We start from the raw sequence: 22,841 nt of genomic DNA, 5'->3' as shown, positions 1-22,841 counted from the left end.
ATATTAGGCCTGAAACTTTCCAAAGTTAGGGGAAAAAGATCTGAACTTTTCCAAAGTTAGGGGAAAAGTAACAGAGAGAGGGAGATGATGATCCAATATAACAACTTACCAAGAGCATTAAGTGTTCCAGATCCCTTCTAAGTGAAATGGGGGGATCATTCCCCATCTGCATACTCATGTGAATCATTCGAGCATCTTCATCTGCCCGATTCCTCAACTGCTTCACCTATGAAATTTATTACAGGCAATTCATATGTAAATTTATTATATGTGCTAATAATAATGAAACAGAAAATCAGGTAACTAAGTTATTACATAAAAGAAAAATAGTTTAAATATCAACTCCACCTTAGTCATGGAAATGAATATACCAGCAATTTTATTACAATATTATTATCTATGATTTCTAAGATCTTAAAACTCAATGCAATTCCCATTATAGATAATTTTAACTATAGTGTTTCTCAATTACTGACATTTTGGGCAGGACACTTCTTCACTGGTTGAATGATTCTGAACATTACAGGATATTTAGCATTCCTAGTACTATTTAGTAACTACCAATACCAATACCAGAGTCAATATTAACAGGCAAAACTAGCCTCCTAAATATTCACTAAACAGTGTACTTGTAAATAACCTATCAATCAAAAAAGTCTCAAGGAAAATAAAAAAATACATTAAGTTGACTAATAACAAAAACATAAAAATTTGATCAAGTTACAGCAGTAATTACGATAAATTTATAACACTAAATGCTTGTATTAGGAAAAAAATAAAGGTTTCAAATCAATAATTTAACCTTCCGCTGTTAGAAACTGAAATGAAAGGGCAAATTAAAACCCAAGCAGACCTCCAACTAATAAAAAAATTAAAAAAAATTTAAAAAAAAAAAAAAAAAAAAACCCAAGCAGAGAGAAAGAAAATAATAAAAGCTGAAATCAGTAACAGTGAAAGAAAACTTAAGAAAATCAACGAAGCCAAAAGCTGGCTCATTGGAAAGATCAATAAGACTGATAAACTTCTAGCCTAGTTAATTAAGAAAAAAAGGAGAAAACACAAATTACCAATATTAGAGATGAAAAAAGAAACATCACTACAGATCATATAGACATAAAAAGTATACTATTAGGAATAACTTTATGCTATCAATTTGATAAGTGGAATGAACTAGAAAAATCCACTGAAGACAAAAAGCATCAAAGCTTATCCAAGAAAAAATAGATAACCTAAAAACAGTATTATATTAACAAAATTACAGTGTCCTGATGTGTGAATAAGTTCATTGCTTACCCTATCCAAACCATGTATGATTTTGTTTATTCAAACTCCTCTCAGTCTTCATCTTTCCAGATGACCATTATCTTTCCATATTAAGAGTCCCTTCTAGACTAATAACTAGAAAAAGTTAAAGCCTTAACCTTTTCTAAAGCTTCATTTCCACAAATATAAAATGAAAAAATTTCTACTCAAAATTTCTAGCATGTTACTCTATCATGTCCTTCAAGGCTGATGAGGTCTGAAGTTATCTGTTAAATACTCCTTGACTATTCTAGTCTAAGTGAGCTATCCTTAACCTAAAAAAATACACAGCAATTTACTCTCTACACCTTCGTTTACTTCCTGTTACTATCTATATTTCTCTGTGTGTATGTTATTTCTCCAACTAGACTATATATACATTCTTTGCTGGCAGGGAATGAGTCTCCTACTTATTTGTCTTCTTCACAATTCCTAGCATAGTTACCTGGAACACAGCTGAAACTCAATGAACACTTGATTCATTATAGCGTGAGTAAGCAGTTAACTCTTTGTTTGCTGCCACTCCAGGTATTTTTTCCACTTGACTTGTATTTTTTAAGACGTATCATATCAGAACTCCATATCGGGTGTTTCCTCATGCAAGCTTGCACACACACACACACACACAGAGCAGTTTTATAGGACTTTACTCTCTCTTTTACTTCCTGCCACCACTTCTTTGGCACAAAATGGCACACAGAAATATGCTATGAAGGAACTGTCTGAAATGGCTCTAAGAATCCCTTTCTGCAACAAAGCTACAGCTCCAGCACTTTATTTAAATATAACCTCATGCTAGAGATAGGCAAGGCCCCTGAGCCCTATTATTAAAAAACAAAAAAAAAATTAAAAAGAAAAACTAACCTTTGCATTAGTTTCTTAAACCCATTACCTGTATCTATGTGGAGGTCCATTTACACACTATAATTAAGTGTTTAAACAATTATCTATAAAACTGAAGATTCTCCACTATGCATCTTACTAATCATGTATAAAAAGCATTAAATAAGGCAACCTTAACACTGATTCCTCAGGATAGCACAGAGTTAATAATTTTCTCCCCACAGAAGCATTTTCACTTGCTTCCTACTTTCTCATTATAAACCACTCTCAATGTCAAATATTACTTCCTTTTAGTTTGTTCTCAGTTAATAAGTCTTTTATTATCTTCTACCACTCTTACTCACCCTACGTTATTACACTTACCTTCATTGGCATAAGTGCCAAGAAATCTGTAATGAGATTGTGGATTCTACGAATGTAAAATTCCTCCTGATAGAAGTTTTCTGACACCACTACAGATTCAGTGAGGAACAGGAAAACGTTGTCAGCAATTGCAAGCTCTGCCATTGCTTCATCTGCTTCTGTGAATTCAGCCAGAGCTAGAAATGTATTTAGAAAAATAGCACATGGAGGAAAAGTTACTAGATTATAATACTTCATAATATTCTCCTGACAGTTCAAAATTCAGATCTCTTCTCAACCCTTCGTCTGTGTATATTTTGAGTTACACACAAAATAAGACAGTGTGTAACTGTAATTGACTAATAAACCCCAAAGAACTACCAAAAAAGTGCATTAGAAAACCATCTGCTCTTCACAGTAACATTAAGAGTGATAAAAAATAAATAAATAAATACTTAACAGATGTATGATGTAACACAAATGTAGTCAGAAAGCTATTATCAAAATATTAACAAGTTTAAATGATGCTAAGGCTTTAATCTCAATGAAATGAACTGGATCATTCAGCAAAAGTCTTCAGTCAACAAGTGAAAATCAAAAACATGGCCACTTAAGCAACTCTATTAATCTGGTAAACAAGTAGCAAAAACGGAAAAACTAAATAAATCTTAACCTAAAGACAAAGTGGTCTATTTGTAATATTTTTAGCTTTGTACTTGGAAAACTTTAAACAGATAAGTGAAAAAAGAGAAAACAAGTATAATGAACCTCCACATCCCCTACAATAGCTACAATATTAACCATTTACGATTAACTTTATATCATTTAGATCGCCATGCATTCTTCCTCTCCACTTAGACTGAAGCAAATACCAGACAATTTAACACTATACTTCTAAGTATACAACTCAAAATGGCACTTTAAAAAAAAGGGAAAAAACCACATATGTAATGCCATTAGTATTTTGCTACATAACTCAATATCAAAACTCCAGTCAGTGGTTAAATTTACAACTGTCCCATAAATGTTATGAAAGATTTTAGTTTTGTCTTTTTGCTTCTTCTCTTTAGGGCAATTTGTTTGTTAGAATCTGTATCCAAATAAGGTCTACACACTGCAATTAACTGATATATCTGTAGGCTCCTCTTACATCTTTTTCATTTTCCTCTTGCCCTTTATTCTGCTGAAAAAAACTAAGTCTTATACTGTAGCATTTTCCACCATGTGGGTTAGCATTGCATCCCAGTAATATAGTTACTATATTCCTTTTCCTCTGGTTACACTAAATATTGCTAAGTTTGATCTTGAGCAGCTTAATTAATTACATTCCATTTTTTCAGTAAAAGTATATCATGGGTGATGCTGCATCCTTCCATCAAAAACTACATTGCTGTTCAGTTCTTTTAAACTTTAAATATAAAACTGCTAGGTAATTTTGTGGTAATCTGGCTTTGGAAAATAAATGTTAAATAGCTTATTCTGTTTCACTGTCATAGAGACCAAATATAATCTGCTACTTAAGGTACATTTTCAATGCCTTGGAATAGATATAAACCAGGATATTCTCAACCAGAGGAAAAGAGATTGGTTGGTTTTTTTCTTTTTTTGTTTATGTGCTGTTTGGCATTTTGAAATAAAGCCTGTATATCTACCCATATTATACAAATTCCTTGAGAACAAAATAGTTTCTTAATTATTTGTTATTACTACTATTAATAATTACTGAAATGGTTAATTAAACATATAATAACAATGATAATTAGTTCCAAGTCGTCACTTGAATTCAGAAATACTAGAATTAAGAACTACTTTTTAAAGACTACTTAGGTAATAAAGTACACTAATACCGTAATGTAAAATGAGTTTTAATGTCTCAAAACAATATACAAAAATTTTAGAGTTTAATAAAACTCAAAATACACTTTTATAAAATAATGTAATAAACACATTTGATAAAATTTACAGAAGTCTATAATAAAGAGTAGAAAGCAATTTTTCAAAATTCAGATCTTGGTAAAATTTGTCTGGATTATTTCAAGAAACGACCATTTCTGCAATATAAGATAATTTATTCATTTTTTCTAGTAATTTTTAAAATACAAATTAACAGAAAAAAATTTGTATTCAAAATGTTCATTATAATACCTCTAATTTCAAAGATTATGAAAGGATATGAGCATGCAAAACCAAAGAGATTGAGTAGCCAAAGATCTAGGATTTGAAACCAGGTCCAGATTTCTAGACTATTCTTATCTACTATTCAGTAGTGAGGTACAGCATATTCTATGTGCCTCCCAAGATTAGGGCAATGGTACAGTAATTTACAGTATATGAATATAATTAACTATCACATAGCTACTTAAAAGCACATAGGGTCATTTTATGCCCAAAAAGTACTGAAATAAGACTCATAAATGAAGAGGCATAGTTAAAAAACAGAATTTGTACATGAATGTAAATGTCTAATTAGCCTTTTATCAGCTTTAATATAAAAAACACTCAGCCAAAGAAAACTGTGTAACACAAAAAAAGCTTTTTCACAGCCCACTTGGGAACAGCATGAGACTAGTGAACAAAATGTTCTGGAATCACACAATTTATAAGATACTGGAATCTGCTGACACTATAAAACTAGAAAACTGACGTGAATGCAGTCACTCACTCGTTTCCCACTTCTGCAACTCCATGGACTGTAGCCCTCCCACCAGCCTCCTCTGTCCCTGGGATTCTCTAGGCAAGAATACTGGAGTGGGTTGCCATTTCCTCCTCCAGGGGATCTTCCCAACCCATGAAAAACCCACGTCTCCTGTGTCTCCTGCACTGACAAGCAGATTCTTTACCACTGTGCCACCTGGGAAGCCCATGGACTGTAAATCTTAATAAAACCTTTCCAAATTTACCATAAAAACCTACAGAAGTGACAATTTCAGGGGCTTCAAATGACAACAAGTTTATTTCTCATCCTGTTACAGTAAACCACTAGTATGATGATAATTACATGAACACACATGGCAGAAAAGGATATGCTACAGTAGAAAACATTGTTAGAAGTCAGAATTCCACATCCATTACTGACTGAACCAAATACCTCCTAATACATTGCATTTTTAATACTAGTTTTTAATCTGACACAATGTGAGAAAAATATGTCTATGAACAAACCCAAGAAGAAAAAGTTAAAAAATATATATATATGTTACACTGTCATTTTCAAATTTCAAACTCTTAAAAAAAAAGAAGCTAAAAGAGAATTATCACTAGCTACAAGAAAGAGAAAAAAATTTTTGAACAGTTTCTGAGAGACAAGAAAAAAAGGAAAAGATTCATTCATCACAACTCTAAGCATCTTCCTAGGCTCATGTTTAGACATGTCAAATGTCACACCTTTTCTGAAATATTATAAAAAGCAGATACGTCGTTTCTCATAAGAAAATGACCTACAATCAGTTTACCTGTCACATCGGGCAGCTGAGATATCCCTCTCAAGGCCAGGGCCCAGGCAAGTCTCACTGTGGCTTGCAGCCCTGGCAGCTTCCAAGGCTGTGAGTCTTGAAGGCGAGAGTGAATTGTTGCAATGTATTGCCTCTCTGTCAACAGTGGAAGTTGGTGAATCATATCTGAAAACAAAAATAGACACTGTACCAAAAAGCAGAGAAAATTTCCACTTTTGATGTGTAGGAATGATATCTAAGAATAAGAAAGTCAGAGAATTTCTGTAAAAAAAGACTAATTAAACATGAATCTTAGAAATAAGAACACTATTGTAACAACTGTACACAAACTAAAAATGAAAGAAATGACAATAACCCTAAATTTTAGTTTCACTACTTGCAGTGATTTTTTGGTAAATGTTCTATTAACAAATTTGAAAAAAGTTAAACAGCCAGTCATTTTTTTCTGTGCACAAATTCCAAAATATAAACCAATATTAAAGACTAAAGAAAGATACTTTTACGAGATTAAATAACAGCCTGAATTTAAAATATTAAAAAGAAAACCCTGACCATAACAAAGCATGCCAACTGCAAGCATGCATCTAGTCTGATTATAACATAAATGAAACAACCAAATAATTAAGGTATTTTCAATTATACTATGGTACTTTGAAAAAGCACAAGATCCCAAATAAATCTAAAATAGGGGGTAACATCACTGATCACCTACGAATTTTATTTAACTTCATTGTTTTCTTATATTTTGTTTTGATGTCATTCTGTGAATAACCAGTTCAGTGGTTCCAACCTTAAACCAGGAAAAACACTTTCTTTAATTTTCTGTATTATTAAAGTTTATATCTACTATTATACATGAATTAGTAATTCACTTCTCCCGTTAACAAAGATATTCAGAAAGATCAGCAAGTAATTAAGACGAGACAATCAAAATAAGTACCCTAAATGAATACCAAACCTATGAAACTTCCCAGGCATTCATTCTATTTAGCATTTCAAAGTTTCAGCTTACAAACTTCCATTAACACAGCCAACATCCACTTAATTCTGTGCTTCATTTCATTCAATACAGGAAATCTGACCAAAGCATTAACTGGCAGCATTCCTATGAGTAGCACAGGTCAATGGACATGAGTCTGAGCAAGCTCCAGGAGATGGTGAAGGACAGGGGAGCCAGGCGTGCTGCAGTCCATGGGGTTGCAAAGAGTCGGACACGACAGAGCAACTCAACAATGTAATAATATAGCACAGGTGCTGCTTGTGATGTGACATGATGTGTCACCTGACAATTTGACTGGAGGTACGGGATAGCTGTGTTTTAAATAAGCCTTTCCTAACGGCTAAGGATGATCTCCAAAGACGAATGGGAAACCTCTGTTCTCTTCACATATCTAATGAAAGCAAACTGGGATGATACAATCAAAAGCGGACAGGGGAAAACTGTTGGAATAATTATAAATATTTATGACATTAAATGGGCTTCCCAGGGGGTGCTAGTGGTAAAGAACTTGCCTGCCAAGGCAGAAGACATAAGAGAAGCAGGTTCAATCCCTGGGTTGGGAAGATCCCCTGGAGGGCATGGCAACCCACTCCAGTATTCTTGCCTAGAGAATCCCATGGACGGAGGAGCCTGGCAGTCAAAAGGGTCACAAAGAGTCAGACATGACTGAAGTGACTTAGCACGCATGCATGACATTAAATAGCAGTAATCTTCCTTTGTGAGAATCATTTTTAAGATCCTCAGCTCTAAGCAATAACTGTTTATAAGGTTTTTGTTTAAGTTGTTTAGTCGCGAAGTCACATCTGACTTTTTGTGACCCCATGGACTGTAGCCTGCCAAGCTCCTCTCTCCATGGGATTTCCCAGGCAAGAATACTAGAGTGGGTTGCCATTTCCTTCTCCAGGGGATCTTCCCAACCCAGGGATCAAACGTGTATCTCCTGCATTGCCAAATGGATTCTTTACTGCCGAGCCACCAGAGAAGCCTGTTTACAAGGTTAGCAAGAGAAATTCTACCTACTTCACAGAAAACAACATCAAAGATGACATGTTACTAAAATTTATAGTCATCCCCCCTTAGAATGAAAGGTTTAAAATATGAATAAATAAAAAACAAGCAAATTCAGTTCAGTTCAGTTCAGTCACTCAGTCGTGTCCGACTCTTTGCGACCCCATGAATCGCAGCACGCCAGGCCTCCCAGAGTTTACTCAACATCACCAACTCCCAGAGTTTACTCAAACTCATGTCCATCGAGTCGGTGATGCCATCCAGTCATCTCATCCTCTGTCGTCCCCTTCTCCTCCTGCCCCCAATCCCTCCCAGCATCAGGGTCCTTTCCAATGAGTCAACTCTTCGCATAAGGTGGCCAAAGTATGTATGCATAATTCAAAAACATTGCAAATCCTTTAGCCACTTTCCCATTTCAAAATCCCAAACGATAAAAGAAACATCTAACACGGTTGAAATTACTTTCAAAATGTGATCTTATATCTAAATATCCAAATATGGATGAATTACACACAGAGGAATAAAATATACAATTTATAGTCTAGCTGTTCGAATGTCACCATTCTTAAATGTCATCTCCACAATTAAACCTGATTTTTTTTAAATAAATGTATTAGTGGATACAAAGTTCACTACCATCACGTTCCTCTGTGCTTTCTTCTATAAAGCTGCTATCGAAGCAGTACAAAAGCGCCATAAGAAGAGCCAGGTTCACTGCATCCAACGAGCCATTGGCCTCAACCGTCACTCTTTCCAAATGTCCAATAAGGAGGAGAGTGTCATCTTTGCCTAAAGGTGACTGGCAAGCCCAGGCGAAAAGGCTTTCCGCCAGAGACTGCCTGCACTCCTTGATGAGATCTGAAACCTAGAAATAAAGGTGAAGGTGAATGATTATCATTATAAATGAATTACTATGAAGCCTGATCTTATTCCAAAGTGTCAACTATCTATTATAAAGGTGAACTAAATAAATGTATCTGAATCCATAAGTGACCCTAAAATCTCAACTCTGCAATTCTGAACAAATCCTAACTCCAGTTTCCTCTACAGGATAACCAATTTCTTAAAGGCCTCATTCTAGAAAAAGTGCTAGCATGGCACATAGTGACTAGAAAGAGGCTGAAACAAGTGCAAGTCAATTTCATGAACTGACCACACTTCACCATGTTATAATTTTCCTACGCATGTATTAGAAGAATGTTCTAGCTGACATGACTTTTCTGCCTTCAAGATTTGACACAGACAACTGTGAACCGACACACTGAACACTTACCTCTTTTCGATGTTTTTCACTGCCCAAACCTCTCTCACGCTGCAGTTTCTCAAACTCATTGTTAACATCAATCTGTGACACCAGAGTAAGAACTTTGTAAGTCAATCCTTGCTCCATCAGCTCATCAGTAAACCGTGTTGTCATGGAAACCAGCTCCGGACTGTGATAAAAAATCAAGTTACAATGAACTATAGTGTTTAAACTTCCTCATCACATGGATATAGCAAATACTCTTTTGACAATAATGTTGGATAACTGGAAACAAGCACGATGAGTTATAATCTAGCTCTTTTCATTCTTTTCAGATCACTGTGTTTCAGTAAACTTCTAACCATAAATAATTGAGTAATATTTCATTTGTAAATGAAATAAAGCAGATTTAAACTGTTGTGTTATTCCCAGCACAATAAGGGAGGGTTTATTACTCAACTTACTATACACTTTACTTCAATTATACATACAAAAGAGAAAGTTTTGTTTCTAAAATTATAATTCTTCAAGCAATTTCTATTTAAGCCCTGAAATACTAGCATGCAAACAGACCTGAGTTCAAGGGTCCATGTCTTTCCTCGTCGGGACTGTATCAAGGCTTTCAGGGAATTTGCAATGCATCGCTTTCCATCCCAGTATAAAAGAACAGCTACTAATCCTCTGGTGAGGCCAGGAAAATGTGGCTGTTGGTGCTCTCCTAGAAAAGGAAGTTGAGAAATAATTTAGTAAGTTAACATGTATGTTTTTAGGCTGTGACATAAATCATGATACCAATGCTCAGTTCAAAGACATTATGAAATCCCAGGGTTTAAGGGGACAAGCCAGGCTTCAGCAATAAGTGAACCGTGAACTTCCAGATGTTCAAGCTGGTTTTAGGAAAGGCAGAGGAACCAGAGATCAAATTGCCAATATCCGCTGGATCATCGAAAAAGCAAGAGAGTTCCAGAAAAACATCTATTTCTGCTTTATTGACTATGCCAAAGCCTTCAACTGTGTGAATCACAATAAACTGTGGAAAATTCTGAAAGAGATGGGAATACCAGACCACCTGACCTGCCTCCTGAGAAACCTATATGCAGGTCAGGAAGCAACAGTTAGAACAGTTAGAACTGGACATGGGCCAACAGACTGGTTCCAAATAGGGAAAGGAGTACGTCAAGGCTGTATATTGTCACCCTGCTTATTTAACTTATATGCAGAGTACATCATGAGAAACGCTGGGCTGGAGGAAGCACAAGCTGGAATCAAGATTGCCGGAAGAAATATCAATAACCTCAGGTATGCAGATGACACCACCCTTATAGCAGGAAGTGAAGAGGAACTAAAAAGCCTCTTGATGAAAGTGAAAGAGGAGAGTGAAAAAGTTGGCTTAAAGCTTAATATTCAGAAAACTAAGATCATGGCATCTGGTCCCATCATCTCATGGGAAATAGGTGGGGAGACAGTGGACACAGCATCAGACTTAATTTTTTTGGGCTCCAAAATCACTGCAGATGGTGACTGCAGCCATGAAATTAAAAGACGCTTACTCCTTGGAAGGAAAGTTATGATCAACCTAGATAGCATATTAAAAAGCAGAGGCATTCCTTTGCCAACAAAGGTCCGTCTAGTCAAGGCTATGGTTTTTCCAGTGGTCATGTATGGATGTGAGAGTTGGACTGTGAAGAAAGCTGAGCACCAAAGAATTGATGCTTTTGAACTGTGGTGTTGGAGAGAACTTTTGAGAGTCCCTTGGACTGCAAGGAGATCCAACCAGTCCATCCTAAAGGAGATCAGTCCTGGGTGTTCATTGGAAGGACTGATGTTGAAGCTGAAACTCCAATACTTTGGCCACCTCATGCAAAGAGTTGACTCATTGGAAAAGACCCTGATGCTGGGAAGGATTGGGGGCAGGAGGAGAAGGGGATGACAGAGGATGAGATGGCAGGATGGCATCACTGACTCGATGGACATGAGTTTGAGTAAACTCCGGGAGTTTGTGATGGACAGGAAGGCCTGGCGTGCTGTGACTCATGGGGTCACAAAGAGTCGGACACGACTGAGTGACTGAACTAAAGGGTCCTCTACTTCAAACACCTATCCATTGTTTTATTCTCTTTCACATAAAATCTTTCAAATATTTTTAAGATTGTTCCCCTAGTAAATTAAATAACCTTCTCTTATATTTCTACTCGCTCTTTTTCACTACTCCCCTTTGAGTAAATTCTACTTTGTCTTTTCTGAACAACCCTGCCTACACTTTCATCTCCTATGGTTTTCTTCTCCCCTTGCCCCAGTCACTCCTACACTCTCTTCCCTTCTCTTCCCCAAATTCATCTCACTGCCTCACAGTTCTCACAGGCGATTTCTTCTGTCTGGATGTCCTTTGTCTTCTGAGTGTGCACCTACTCCACCTGACATATGCCTAATTACTTTCAACAGCCACTGTAAGCCTCGTGATCTCTGTGGACTGCTCTACAACAATCTGAGGTCAATTTAAACATCTCCCTGCTGGGCCATCCCCTAACTGTGCATTAATGCACTTAATGGGTCATAATTACTGGTTCCTATGTCTTTCTCAGTTATTAGACTATCAGCTCCTTTATGTACAGTGTAATAACTTCACTTATAATAACTTATAAGCTAGTTGAGGTTTTATTCATCTTTATATCCCTTGAATCTTAACACAGTGCCTGACCCATAATAGGCACAGGAAAAATATTTGGTAAATTAAGTTTTGAATTAAACTCATAATTGGAACATGCCCAGTTAACATCTCCATCACAGAATGGGAAAATGACCTTAGTTATTCTCAATATCTTACCTCTTTCAATACAACCTTAGGTCAAAAGCCAGATATTATTCTGGCAGCTGCATGGTTATCTTCAGACATATTAGACTGTCTTTCAATTAAAATGTTCACCTGGCTTCTTCACATGGCTCCCCAACTATGATTAAAATGAACTACTTTTTTTATGGAAATTTTGATCTTTTCTCTATACAGCAGCAGGACAAATAATTTCAGTTTTTCCAGATTCTGTAACTCTTATGCTTAAAGCCCCTGCCAACAACTTCCCACTGCAATTAGAATAAAATCCAAATAATTTTCACGGCCTGCAAGACTATGGTCTGACTCCTATGATGTCCTTGTCTTCTTTCACTCTCGCCCTCACTCATGATGTCCCGCCCACTGTGGTTTTTGTGTCCTTTGGCAGGCCTTTGCTGTCACCTCAAGCTCTGCAATCCCTGGAACAGCCTTCCCCAACAACTCTGGTATCTTGTCATCATATAGGTTCCAGATCGAATGCTCCAATCTCAGAGAGGCCTTCCCTTAGTACACTCCTTACACAGTTCCCTCTACCAGCCCCCATCTCTATCCTACTGCCTTGTTTTACTTCCTTCCTAGAACTCCATATTATTGAAATTATCTTATTCTTTACCTAGGAATTTCCCTTGTGGCTCAGATGGTAAAGAGTCTGCCTTCAATGCAGCAGACCTGGGTTCAATCCCTGGGTTGGGAAGATCCCCTGGAGAAGGAAATGGCAACTCACTCCAGTATTATGCCTAAAGAATTCCATGGATGGAGGAGCCTGGCAAGCTACAGTCCATGGGATCGCAAAGAGTCAGACCCGACTGAACAACTTCACTCAGTCATGAATATTCTTTACCTATTCATTGTCTGAATCACCCCCTCAAAAAGAAACGCCAAGAAAGCAGTGACCTTACCTTCTTACTCATTGTATGACAAGAAATGCTTTGTGCTATAAAAACATCTGAGATACAGTCAGCTATTCTTTGCGAGTCAATGACCGAGAAAAAGTCTATCTTAAAACAATTAAATTTTCTTAAACAACTCTGACCACTAAACTAAAGCCTTTCCATTAGTCAAAGATAAACAAAAGGCAATATGGTGAATATCAAATACACTGCATCTTTAGAAACTACTGTGGAATCTAAATGGTATAACAGTTGAAATTTCAAGTGAATAATTCTGTATTTATGTACTGCCTTACCATAGGTTAAGTGTCAACCTACCAGCCAAAAGAAGTTCAACAGCTGCCAGTTCTCCAATATCAAAAAGGTCACTGAGGATAAAAGCCTCTTTAATGAGCTGTTCGGGAAGAAGTCGGGTTCCCTGTTGACCCTGAATGGCAACTCCCTCTGTGCTGGCTTTCTGAACCTTCTCATGTTGTTGAACGTTTTTTGGCTACAATAGTAAAAAGAAATAAATGGGATCATCTCATGAAAATGGTGCACGAAAACAAGGTGGTAAGCTGTTACCTAGAGAAGCTCACTCACAAAGCAGTCAGGTAACAAGACAAACAGTGTTTATCATACAATCTACAGTTAGAACTTTATGAGGTAACGTTTTACATCACTTTCAACTTTTTACACTATGATTACCTTCTCAGTAACTATTTCTGCTCAACTCTGAAAGGTTGAGAAATCACACAAAACAGCATCCGACTTTTCAAGTGTCTAAGGAACTTTCCAATCACATCTTTAAGAAGTATAAAAACAATGAATCTTCAAGTGGAAGATAGCAAATGGAAATGAACTGCTGAATTAATTAGGACTAATGATAGCTTATTAGTATGTCATTTTAAAATGTGGTCTTATTTGCAAAAAGGTTTACCTGCAAATATTTTACACATAACATAGTACAGAATTACATGATGGACCATAAAATCTTAGGTATTTATACACTGAAAAAGGCCATATAGTCATTTAATCCACCTTCTCTATTTGCAGAAGGGAAAAACTGATGCCCAGAGAAGTCAGGTGGCTTGCCTACGGTCACACAACTCTTCAGTGGGCAAGCCAAGACTGGAACTCAGTTCAACTGGCTCCCAGGCCAGGGCCCTTTCTGGTAAGACAAACCCATAAATAGCTCTTAGATGGCCTTGCTGGTATATAAAGGAAACTGTCAAACAGCGGGGAAAGGAGTTTCCAAATATGAACCCCCACCACTGAAGTAATCTACTCCTCGTTGAAAAGTATGTCAAGACGCAGTGACTAACGACATGTAAGAATTAACTCGTTCACCTAACACAACTTACATAACGTTATGAAGAGTTAAAATGTTGACGTGTACCTGGAAATAAATAAAATAATCAACCTTACTAAGCTTAGATGGATTAACTGCAAGTTAGAAATTCCAAGCAGGCTTCTATTTCTGGAATATGTGGACCTTCCAAAATCATATTCAAATACTATCAAGATACCGGCTAGCTAGAATTAAAAGCTATATAACTTCCATGGAGAACAGAAAGAAGAGAATAATTCCTCCTAGGAAATTTCCATCTTTAGAAAAAACTTAAATCAATAGACTAGAACAAGTAACATATTGCATTTAAATGCATTAAGAATTTACTTGCTCCCTCAATCTTTAAAGGAAAAAGCAAATTCAAGAAGCAAAAAAAGAAAATCTCCTACAGGGTTTCTGAACAATGAGATGAAGTCAGGTTTGTGTTTCTTCAAAATCATGTCAAGGAGGTGGACCGCTTCAGGTTGTCTTCTCCAGAGAGCATTTCCCACAGTCTGCCAAATGTCTTTGTAAGGACCCCACAGACTAGCAGCTTAAAGGAAAAATAAATAAAATCAGCATCAAGTATAACATACATTTGGAAAGTAAGGCAAAGTTATTGTCTACACATTTTAGTCACACTCACAGCAACTTTCAAATATAAGGAATTACATATACAAACCAAACATTAACGTAAAAGAGTATTAGAATTCACAAGCAATAACATAAACATCATTTTACCTGACTTAATATAAAATAAATACTGACTTTAAACTGAAGCATTAGTGGAACCTGGTTTTGTCACTTTATTGGTTATGTGGCATGCAGTAAGAAACTAACCTCTTTGAATTTCAGTTTCCTTATATAGAAAATAGGGACATCACCTGCTTCATAAGGTTGAATGGACTAAGAATAAACTAGGTAAAACATACAATACAGTGTCTGGCATATCACAGTCACTCAATAAATGTAACTGCCTTTCCTTCCCTCCCTATCATCCAGAGGAAAAGCAGGAATGGGGGGAGGAGGAACCAGAGTCTGTAAAACTTAGAAGCTGAAAAAAGTATTTTATTTGCTTGGGACACTAGCTGTTAAAAAACAGCATAGAAATACAGAATTCTTCTGTAAACTCATTTAATAAAGGATCACATTTTTCTTTGTAAAGATACTAAGAATAATAAGTAATACAGAGCTATTGCTATGTGCTACTAAGTACCGTTTGAAAAAAATGACACAGAAGCCCAAAGTTTCTGTTTGCAAACAATCAGACATGGTACCCCTCTATGTTAATAAAGACTCTGAAAGGGAAACTAACCAAAACCACTCACTCACTCAACGGATGCACTAACTATAGCTCAAACCACAGAGTAGGCTGCAAACATGTTTAACTGATATCTAAGAAAACACAAATCCCGCTAAAGTCACCAGGACAGTCAGAATGACATGCAAGACAGCTGTGACCTAACTAAACGCATTACAATCTTGTGAACAGTGTTGTCAGAAGGCGGCAAAGTACTGTGCAAATTTTTTTAAAGGGATGTGCGAGAAAATAAAAGTCACACAGTCATGTCCAACTCTGTGACCCCATGGACTATACAGTCCATGGAATTCTCCAGGCCAGAATACTGGAGTGAGTAGCATTCCCTTCTCCAGGGGATCATCCCAACCCAGGGATCGAACCCAGGTCTTCCACATTGCAGGTGGATTCTTTACCAGCTAAGCCACAAGGGAAGCCCGATGTCCAAGAAGAGGACAGACTAAACCAGTCAAGCTGAAGCATTCATTCACTGTATTGAGGGCCTTCCACGTGTCAGGGACTATAGAGCGAGCAGAACAGACAGGATCCCTGGGCTTATGGAACTTATAGATTGATGAGAAAGACAGGCATTAAATGCAGAATTCAAAACACAACTAACAGTCTAATGAAAGGTATGATGAAGAAGTAGAGTCCTAGGAGAACATACAAAAGGAAGCATCTAACTTGATGTGATGGGCAGGGAGGAAGCTGTGTGTCAGACCTTTGCTATGGAGATGTGAGCAAAAGGGGATCACTTGTCTCGACCTTACATAGAGAACAATCACCCAACTCCCAACTTTGCTTTTCCCATCTTGACCCTAAACTTGCCAATCTTCTGATGGAAAATACAGCATGTCATATAAACTTTCCAGAATAAAATGTGCTGAGGAAATGAGGACCCACGCAGATGTACTTCCCACTAAAGATCAATTAACTGACATACTGATTTACATATCTGTCTGAGGGTGAGTAGAGAAAATCAATTACTGGCATCTACTCGACTCTGGATACAACTAACAAATATCACATCTCCAGGCCTGCCAAGATGAGGACCCGACCCTGGATCCTGGTGACTGCCTGTGAGGGACCAGTTGGACGGTGGCTACCTGACTCCCCCAGAGATCATTTTCTTGGCTCTTTCCAGCTGCTGAGGACAGAGCAGGTTTGAGCCTTGTCTTCCTGGCCAAGATGGAATTTTTCCAATTAGCAAATGGGCAAGTTTCAAGTAGTAGATGACAAAATGCATGTACGCTCAGTCACTCAGTTGTGTCCGATTCTTTTCAATTCTCCAGGCAAGAATACTGGAGTGGGTTGCCATTTCCTTCTCCAAGGGATCTGGCCAACACAAGAGACTGAACCTGCATCTCCTGCATTGGCAGGTGGATCCTTTCCACTGAGCCACCTGGGAAGCCCCAGAAGACAAAATAAACCTGCACAGTCGTGTGACTGACAGACTAACTAGAATATGAAGTTTCAGGACCCAAGGCTGATTGGTCGGTAAGTTACTCATGAGGTGATGGAACCTAAAGCAGGCTGAGGGCAGTAAAACAGAAAGGCGAGAGCTTTTGGTAGAGTCAGAACTGGCTACTGATTGGCACAGGGTATGAAGGAAAGTTATCAAAACTGACTTGTAGGGACTTCCTAGTGGTTCAGTGGGTACGGCTCAGTGCTCCCAATGCAGGGGCCCGGGTCCGATCCTTGGCCAGGGAACTCAGTCTCACATTTGGCAACTAAGACCCAGTGCAGCCAAATTAAAAGAAATAAATAGTTTAAAAAAAAAAAAAAAACTGACTTGTAGGTAAATGCGAAAGTCACCTTACCACACCTATTTTTTAAAATCTGACAAAAAGCTAACAAAAGACTGTCTGTAAAAATAATACTTAATAGAACCTCTGATGAATGATTCTTTGCACTATACATAGCTTAAATAAGTTCAGTGAATTCTAGAGAAAATTCTACTTCTCTCCTTTTACAGGAAGGCATCCAATAACAGATCAAAAATCCCACCTATTCACCCATTCATCACGGGCTAGGTATGCATAAGCTCGCAGTGTAGTGAGGAAGCACGTTTCCCACACAGTCACACTTCAGAGCAATCTCCAATAGGGGGTAAGGGCTATGACAGTGAAATATCCAGGGCAAAGATCGCACAACAGAGGAATGTGACCTCTCCAGGGAGATCAGGGAAGGCAAGGATGCACTGAGCAAGGGATGGTTATTAGGCTGAAATGCAAAGGATAAAAGGGGGAGTGGAAGGTGGTAGACATTAACACTCCAGAGAAAAAGGACAGCACGTGGGTTCCCAAGGCAAGAGGAAATGCTGCATTCTCAAACTGCTGAAAACGCCAAGAGAGCCAGAGTACCGAGAAGGGTTCCGCAAGGGGGGCAGCTGGCACACCACGCAGGGCTTACTAGCTCCTGATAAGGATTTTGGTTTTACCCTTGAAGATCAAGCGAGAATAAGATCTCACATGTCTGCTGGACTTACTGAAACAGAAAAGCATGTAAAAGTTGACAGTCGTTTAGGAGGAGGGGAACAGACTAGAGAGGCTTCCCTGGTGGCTCGGCAGGAAACAATCTGCCTGCCAAGGCACAAGATGCGGGTTCAATCCCTGCATTGGGAAGATCCCCTGGAAAAGGAAATGGCAACCCACTCCAGTATTCTTGCCTGGGAAACCCTATGGACAGAGGAGCCTGGCGGGCTACAGTCCATGGGGTCGCAAAGAGTCTCATGCAACTCAGTGACTAAACAACAAGAGACTAGAGTGGGTGGAGGACGAGAAGGTATGGGAACAGTCAGTGCATACTGATGAATGTTTGAAAGATTTGACTGTGAAGAGGAGCAAGAGGACAGTAACTGGGGTGAGGCATGAAATCAAGAAAGAGGGCAGGTAGTGGAAAGAAAAGGAACAAGACACAGAGGCAAATCGACAAGAGGAGGGAGTAACAGGGATAAGGCTGTAAAGGGTAGGATCTACCTTAGACAGGAAGACACAGGGAAACTGACTCAAGAGTGTAGATATACCTACCTTTGTAGATTTAAGGGTGAAAAAAGAGTTCATGCCTGTTGGCTTCTTTCTGTGTGACTAGGAGACTAAGGGATCAGTTGGAGGTTAAAGATTTGATGAGCGTGGAAAAGGTCTGAAACAGACAATGCTATGAAGAGGACAGGAGTGACCAGACAGCCCTCCAAGGACTGACAGTGTTAATGGCTGCTTACTCACAAGCCTATAGGTCTACTCAGCCAGGCTGACATGGGTCACAATACTAGTAAATCATGCAGCTGAAACTCAAGCATAGGTCTCTGAATTCTACAATCTACTTTCTTCCCTTTCTACAATTCTAAGATGTTTAAGTTTTTTCTTGAACTATGATAAAAAGCACATAGAATAGAATTTTCCATCTTAAACATTTTGAAGTATGCAGTTCAGTAGCCTTAAGGGCAATCATACTGTTGTGTAACAGATCTCCAGAACTCTTTCATCTTGTAAAACTGAAATTTTGTACCCATTAAACAAGCCCCCATTTCCCCCTCCCCTCCGCCTCTGGCAACCAACATTTTTTGCTTCTGTGAGTTTGACTACTTTCAATCCCTCACATAAGTAGAATTGTACAGTATTTGTCTTTTTGTTACTGGCTTACTTCACTTAGCAGAATGTTCAAGGTTCAATCATGTTGTAGCATACGACAGGATTTCCTTTTCAAAGATGAATAATATTCCATTATAGATGTATAGACCACACTACTAACCCATTAACTTGTCAATGGGCGTTTGGGTTACTTTCCTGGACATCTTTTTTTTTTTTTTTAAATATTCTCCTGGGACTTCCCTGGTGGTTTAGTGGCTAAGACTCCACACTCCCAATGCAGGGGGCCGGGTTTGATGTCTGGTCAGGGAACTAGATCACACATGTCATAACTAAAGATCTCGAATGCCACAACTAAGACCCAGTGCAGCCAAATATATATATATATATATAAAATTTCTCCTGACTCAGCTCTTAAAAATGTTTTTTTTCTATGTGGCCAATTAAACACTCCTGCCACAAGGCATTATTATACAATGTATACTCTTTGCAGCTGTTGGCAACAGCATTTTCCTTCAACTTAAGAATAGTAACTTACAATGAGTATATACTAAAGAAAAGTATATAACCACATATATAACATGCAAGACTTGTTTTAAGTTTACATCTGGGTGGAGGGCAGGACATCAATATTAAGAAAGTAACTTCACTGCTAACATTCAGATACATGAAAATACTATGTAATGAAATGAATTAGGTTTTGCTTAACTGGGGCTGCCCTGGTGGCTCAGACAGTAGAAAACATCTGCCTGCAATGCAGGAGACCTAGATTCGATCCCTGGTTCAGAAAGATCGCCTGGAGAACGGAATGGCAACCCACTCCAGTATTCTTGCCTGGAGAATTCCACAGACAGAGGAGCCTGGTGGGCTGCAGTCCACAGGGGTTGCAAAGAGTCAGAGATGACTTGAGTGACTAACACTTTCACAAGTAGGAACATGTAGAAGTTTAAGTATCAAAGACTGGCTTCAAGGGAAAAAAAAAAAAGACGACTGGCTTTAAATTTTAAATCATTAGCTGTATAATCTTGAAGAAGTTAATAAGACTCTTATCTCCAAATCTGTAAACTGATGTATTTAATACCAACTACCCCAGAGTTGTATAAGGGGGACTAAATGAAAGCACAACTCTCAGTCCAGTGCCTGGAAAAAAGGAGGTGCTCAATAAACATAATTCATTATTATAAAATAATTTATCATAGTGGCTCTGAAAGGGTTTGATTTACAAAAGTCAGATTTAGACAAGTTTTCAAAAATATCAGTCATGTGAAAAGAATAAGTGAAAAGTGAAAGTCGCTCAGTAGTGTCCGACTCTTTGCAACCCCATGGACTATACATACAGTCCATGGAATTCTCCAGGCCACAATACTGGAGTGGGTAGCTCTTCCCTTCTCCAGAGGATCTTCCCAACCCAGGTGTCCCGCATTGCAGGCGGATTCTTTATCAGCTGAGCAACCACAGAACCCCATGAAAAGAATATATCAGCAACAAGAAAAGACTGTACAGAGACAGAAAGAAAAGGCGCCCAGAAAAAGGGTCCTCTTGAGTGAAATGCCCTACAAGCATTTACCAGGCAGATGTGCTCTTAACTACCCATGAAGCTTAGCACGGCTCAATCAAGGCATTCTAAGCAGGAAATTTTTCATCTACCAGGCACCTTCCGGCCGCCACAGCACTTCTGGCATCCTAGGCCGGCCCACTAGGCTGCAGCAGGGCATCCCAGGAATTGTAACAATCAGAATGCACCCACTCTTTCAAACGCCCAGGTGGGGACAGGGGTACGGGTGGGGCGGGGGGTACTCGCCCGACTGAGAATTGACAAGAAAACCCAATCCAACTCCGTCAAACTTTCTTCTCTCCCTTCTAGATTCTGCCCGTCCCCGACGGTCTACTGCTCCAAACGTTCAGGAGCATCCAGAGACGGGCCACAGAAGCCAAGCCGGGAGTCACGGCATTCTGGACCAGCTTCCGGATTGCAGGCTTCATAACCAAGGGGCCTCGCTTTCTGTAGAATTACCCATCCACCCACCCGCCCACCCAACCTAGAAGGGCCCCAGGGACTATTCTGAGGTGGGAGTTTTCATTTAAGCCTGAGCTCGTGGCTGAGAATTATCTCCGGTCTCCTGGTCCCATTGCCAGAGACTTGCTAATCCTGCAGGAATTCGGGCCGCAGACACATACTGGGATGGGGAATGGAAGGCACTAGACTAGGCCCTGGTTATGAGAACTGCCCGTCCTGTTCCAGTGGATCAAGCCTCCCTGCCTCGACCCTTAAGATCCAATTCTAGGGCTAGAACCGCAGTGCCGACGCGCGCCATTCAAACTGGGGAGGGGCGGGACTCTAGCCCTGGAGCTAAGGAGAAAGAGGCACTTATGCACAAGTGGGGTCCTGGACTCCGAGGAAACTCACTGCCCGGGTCTCTACCTAAAGGGCGGGTCAGCCCCCTGCCCACAGCTTGCATTCTGTCCCGGCCGCACCTACCCGAATTTACCGCCAACAGCGTCGCCATCTTGGAGGCGCAATAACTGAGCCCTCCTGCCGCACGGAAGCCCCAGAAGGAGGTGAGGCTGCCCGGGGCGACGCCTGATCAGAAAGGTACCACTCTGTCCCTCTCGAACTGCACTCTCGACCGACCCAAGCGTACAGATACTCGAAAATCTGCTCTGAGTCACAGACGTCAATTTTCGCTGGGATTATTCCCATTCAAGTAAAGGCGAGGGCAACCAGTTCGGAGACGCGGGGTCCTCGAGTTGACGTCCATCGTGCAGTGCATTCTGGGACTTGTAGTTTTGTTTATAATGATTCAAGTTGGTTAGCTAGGGACTTCCCTGACATCCAGTGATTAAGACTCCGTGCTTCCACAGTAGGAAACACAGTTCGATCCCTGGTCGGGGAAAGAAGATCCTGCGTGCCACGAAACTCATCCAAAAGGAAAAATAAATAAAAGGAGAATGCTAAAAAAAAGTAAACTGAAGCAGAAAAAGATTAGTTATTGAAATGACACCCACTTATGATATTATGAAAGCTGTAAATTCAAATAATTCTACTTTAAATCTTTCTTGCATCACTCCCTTACTTTGGGGAGTTGAGTGGGGTGTACGGTGACAAACTTCAAAAAGCAACTTGACCGGTTACAAACTAAATTTTCATTACATTTCATCTATATGCCAAGCATATTGTGTGAATATAGTTGCATGCAATTAAACAATCATAATTTTTTATTATGAAAATTTCAGATGTGTACAAAATTAGAATAATGAATGTTCGGCTTCAATAACTGGTCAATTCCTGTACCATACCCCCAACATGGGAGATTATATTGAAGCAATTTCCAAACATATCATTTCATAAACACCAAATATTTTCCTGCCTAAGCACCTCCAAATAGACGAACCTTCTTTTTTCACTTGCTGAATTTTAGTTTGCTAATTTTCAAACTAAAATACAGTCTTTACCATTTGCTATCACATGCCAGATATTTATTAAGAATTTGCTATCAAACAAGAAGGCACTACTGTGTAGCACAGGGAACTATATTCAATACCCTGTGATAAAACATACTAAAAAAGAATATGAAAAAGAAGGTATGTATATATGTGCATAACCAAGTCACTTTGATATACAGCAGTAATTAACACAACATTGTAACTCAACTACATTTCAATAAAAAAGAAATTTAAAAAAGAATTTGTTTTAAATTAAAAAAAACATATGCCAGATATTTATTAGAGATATTTATTAAG

The 22,841-nt window shown here is 38.7% G+C and overlaps 1 protein-coding gene and 1 long non-coding RNA gene across 3 annotated transcripts in view; one reads left to right on the top strand and one right to left on the bottom strand.

The window, feature by feature from the left end:
* Positions 1-7,136, top strand: part of LOC122673773 — a 68,939-nt gene extending 61,803 nt beyond the window's left edge. The window contains exon 3 of the long non-coding RNA XR_006334823.1: positions 7,012-7,136. This is a non-coding gene — a long non-coding RNA (uncharacterized LOC122673773). The remainder of the gene's footprint in view (positions 1-7,011) is intronic.
* The window catches only part of NUP205 (nucleoporin 205), a 97,889-nt gene extending 76,169 nt beyond the window's left edge, over positions 1-21,720 (bottom strand). For both annotated transcript variants that reach the window (XM_043871621.1, XM_043871620.1), the window contains exons 1-9: positions 21,580-21,720; positions 14,627-14,769; positions 13,226-13,397; positions 9,764-9,908; positions 9,221-9,380; positions 8,584-8,812; positions 5,940-6,104; positions 2,509-2,684; positions 110-226 (exon numbers count right to left, since the gene is read on the bottom strand). In XM_043871621.1, coding sequence (XP_043727556.1) covers positions 110-226; positions 2,509-2,684; positions 5,940-6,104; positions 8,584-8,812; positions 9,221-9,380; positions 9,764-9,908; positions 13,226-13,397; positions 14,627-14,769; positions 21,580-21,607 — 1,335 coding nt within the window. In that variant the 5' untranslated portion in view covers positions 21,608-21,720. The remainder of the gene's footprint in view (positions 1-109; positions 227-2,508; positions 2,685-5,939; positions 6,105-8,583; positions 8,813-9,220; positions 9,381-9,763; positions 9,909-13,225; positions 13,398-14,626; positions 14,770-21,579) is intronic.
* Positions 21,721-22,841: the final 1,121 nt, after the last annotated feature.

The sequence above is a fragment of the Cervus elaphus genome, chromosome 18 (genome assembly GCF_910594005.1).
Source record: "Cervus elaphus chromosome 18, mCerEla1.1, whole genome shotgun sequence".
Classification (NCBI taxonomy): Eukaryota; Metazoa; Chordata; class Mammalia; order Artiodactyla; family Cervidae; genus Cervus; species Cervus elaphus.
This window is presented reverse-complemented; position numbering and strand designations above follow the sequence as displayed.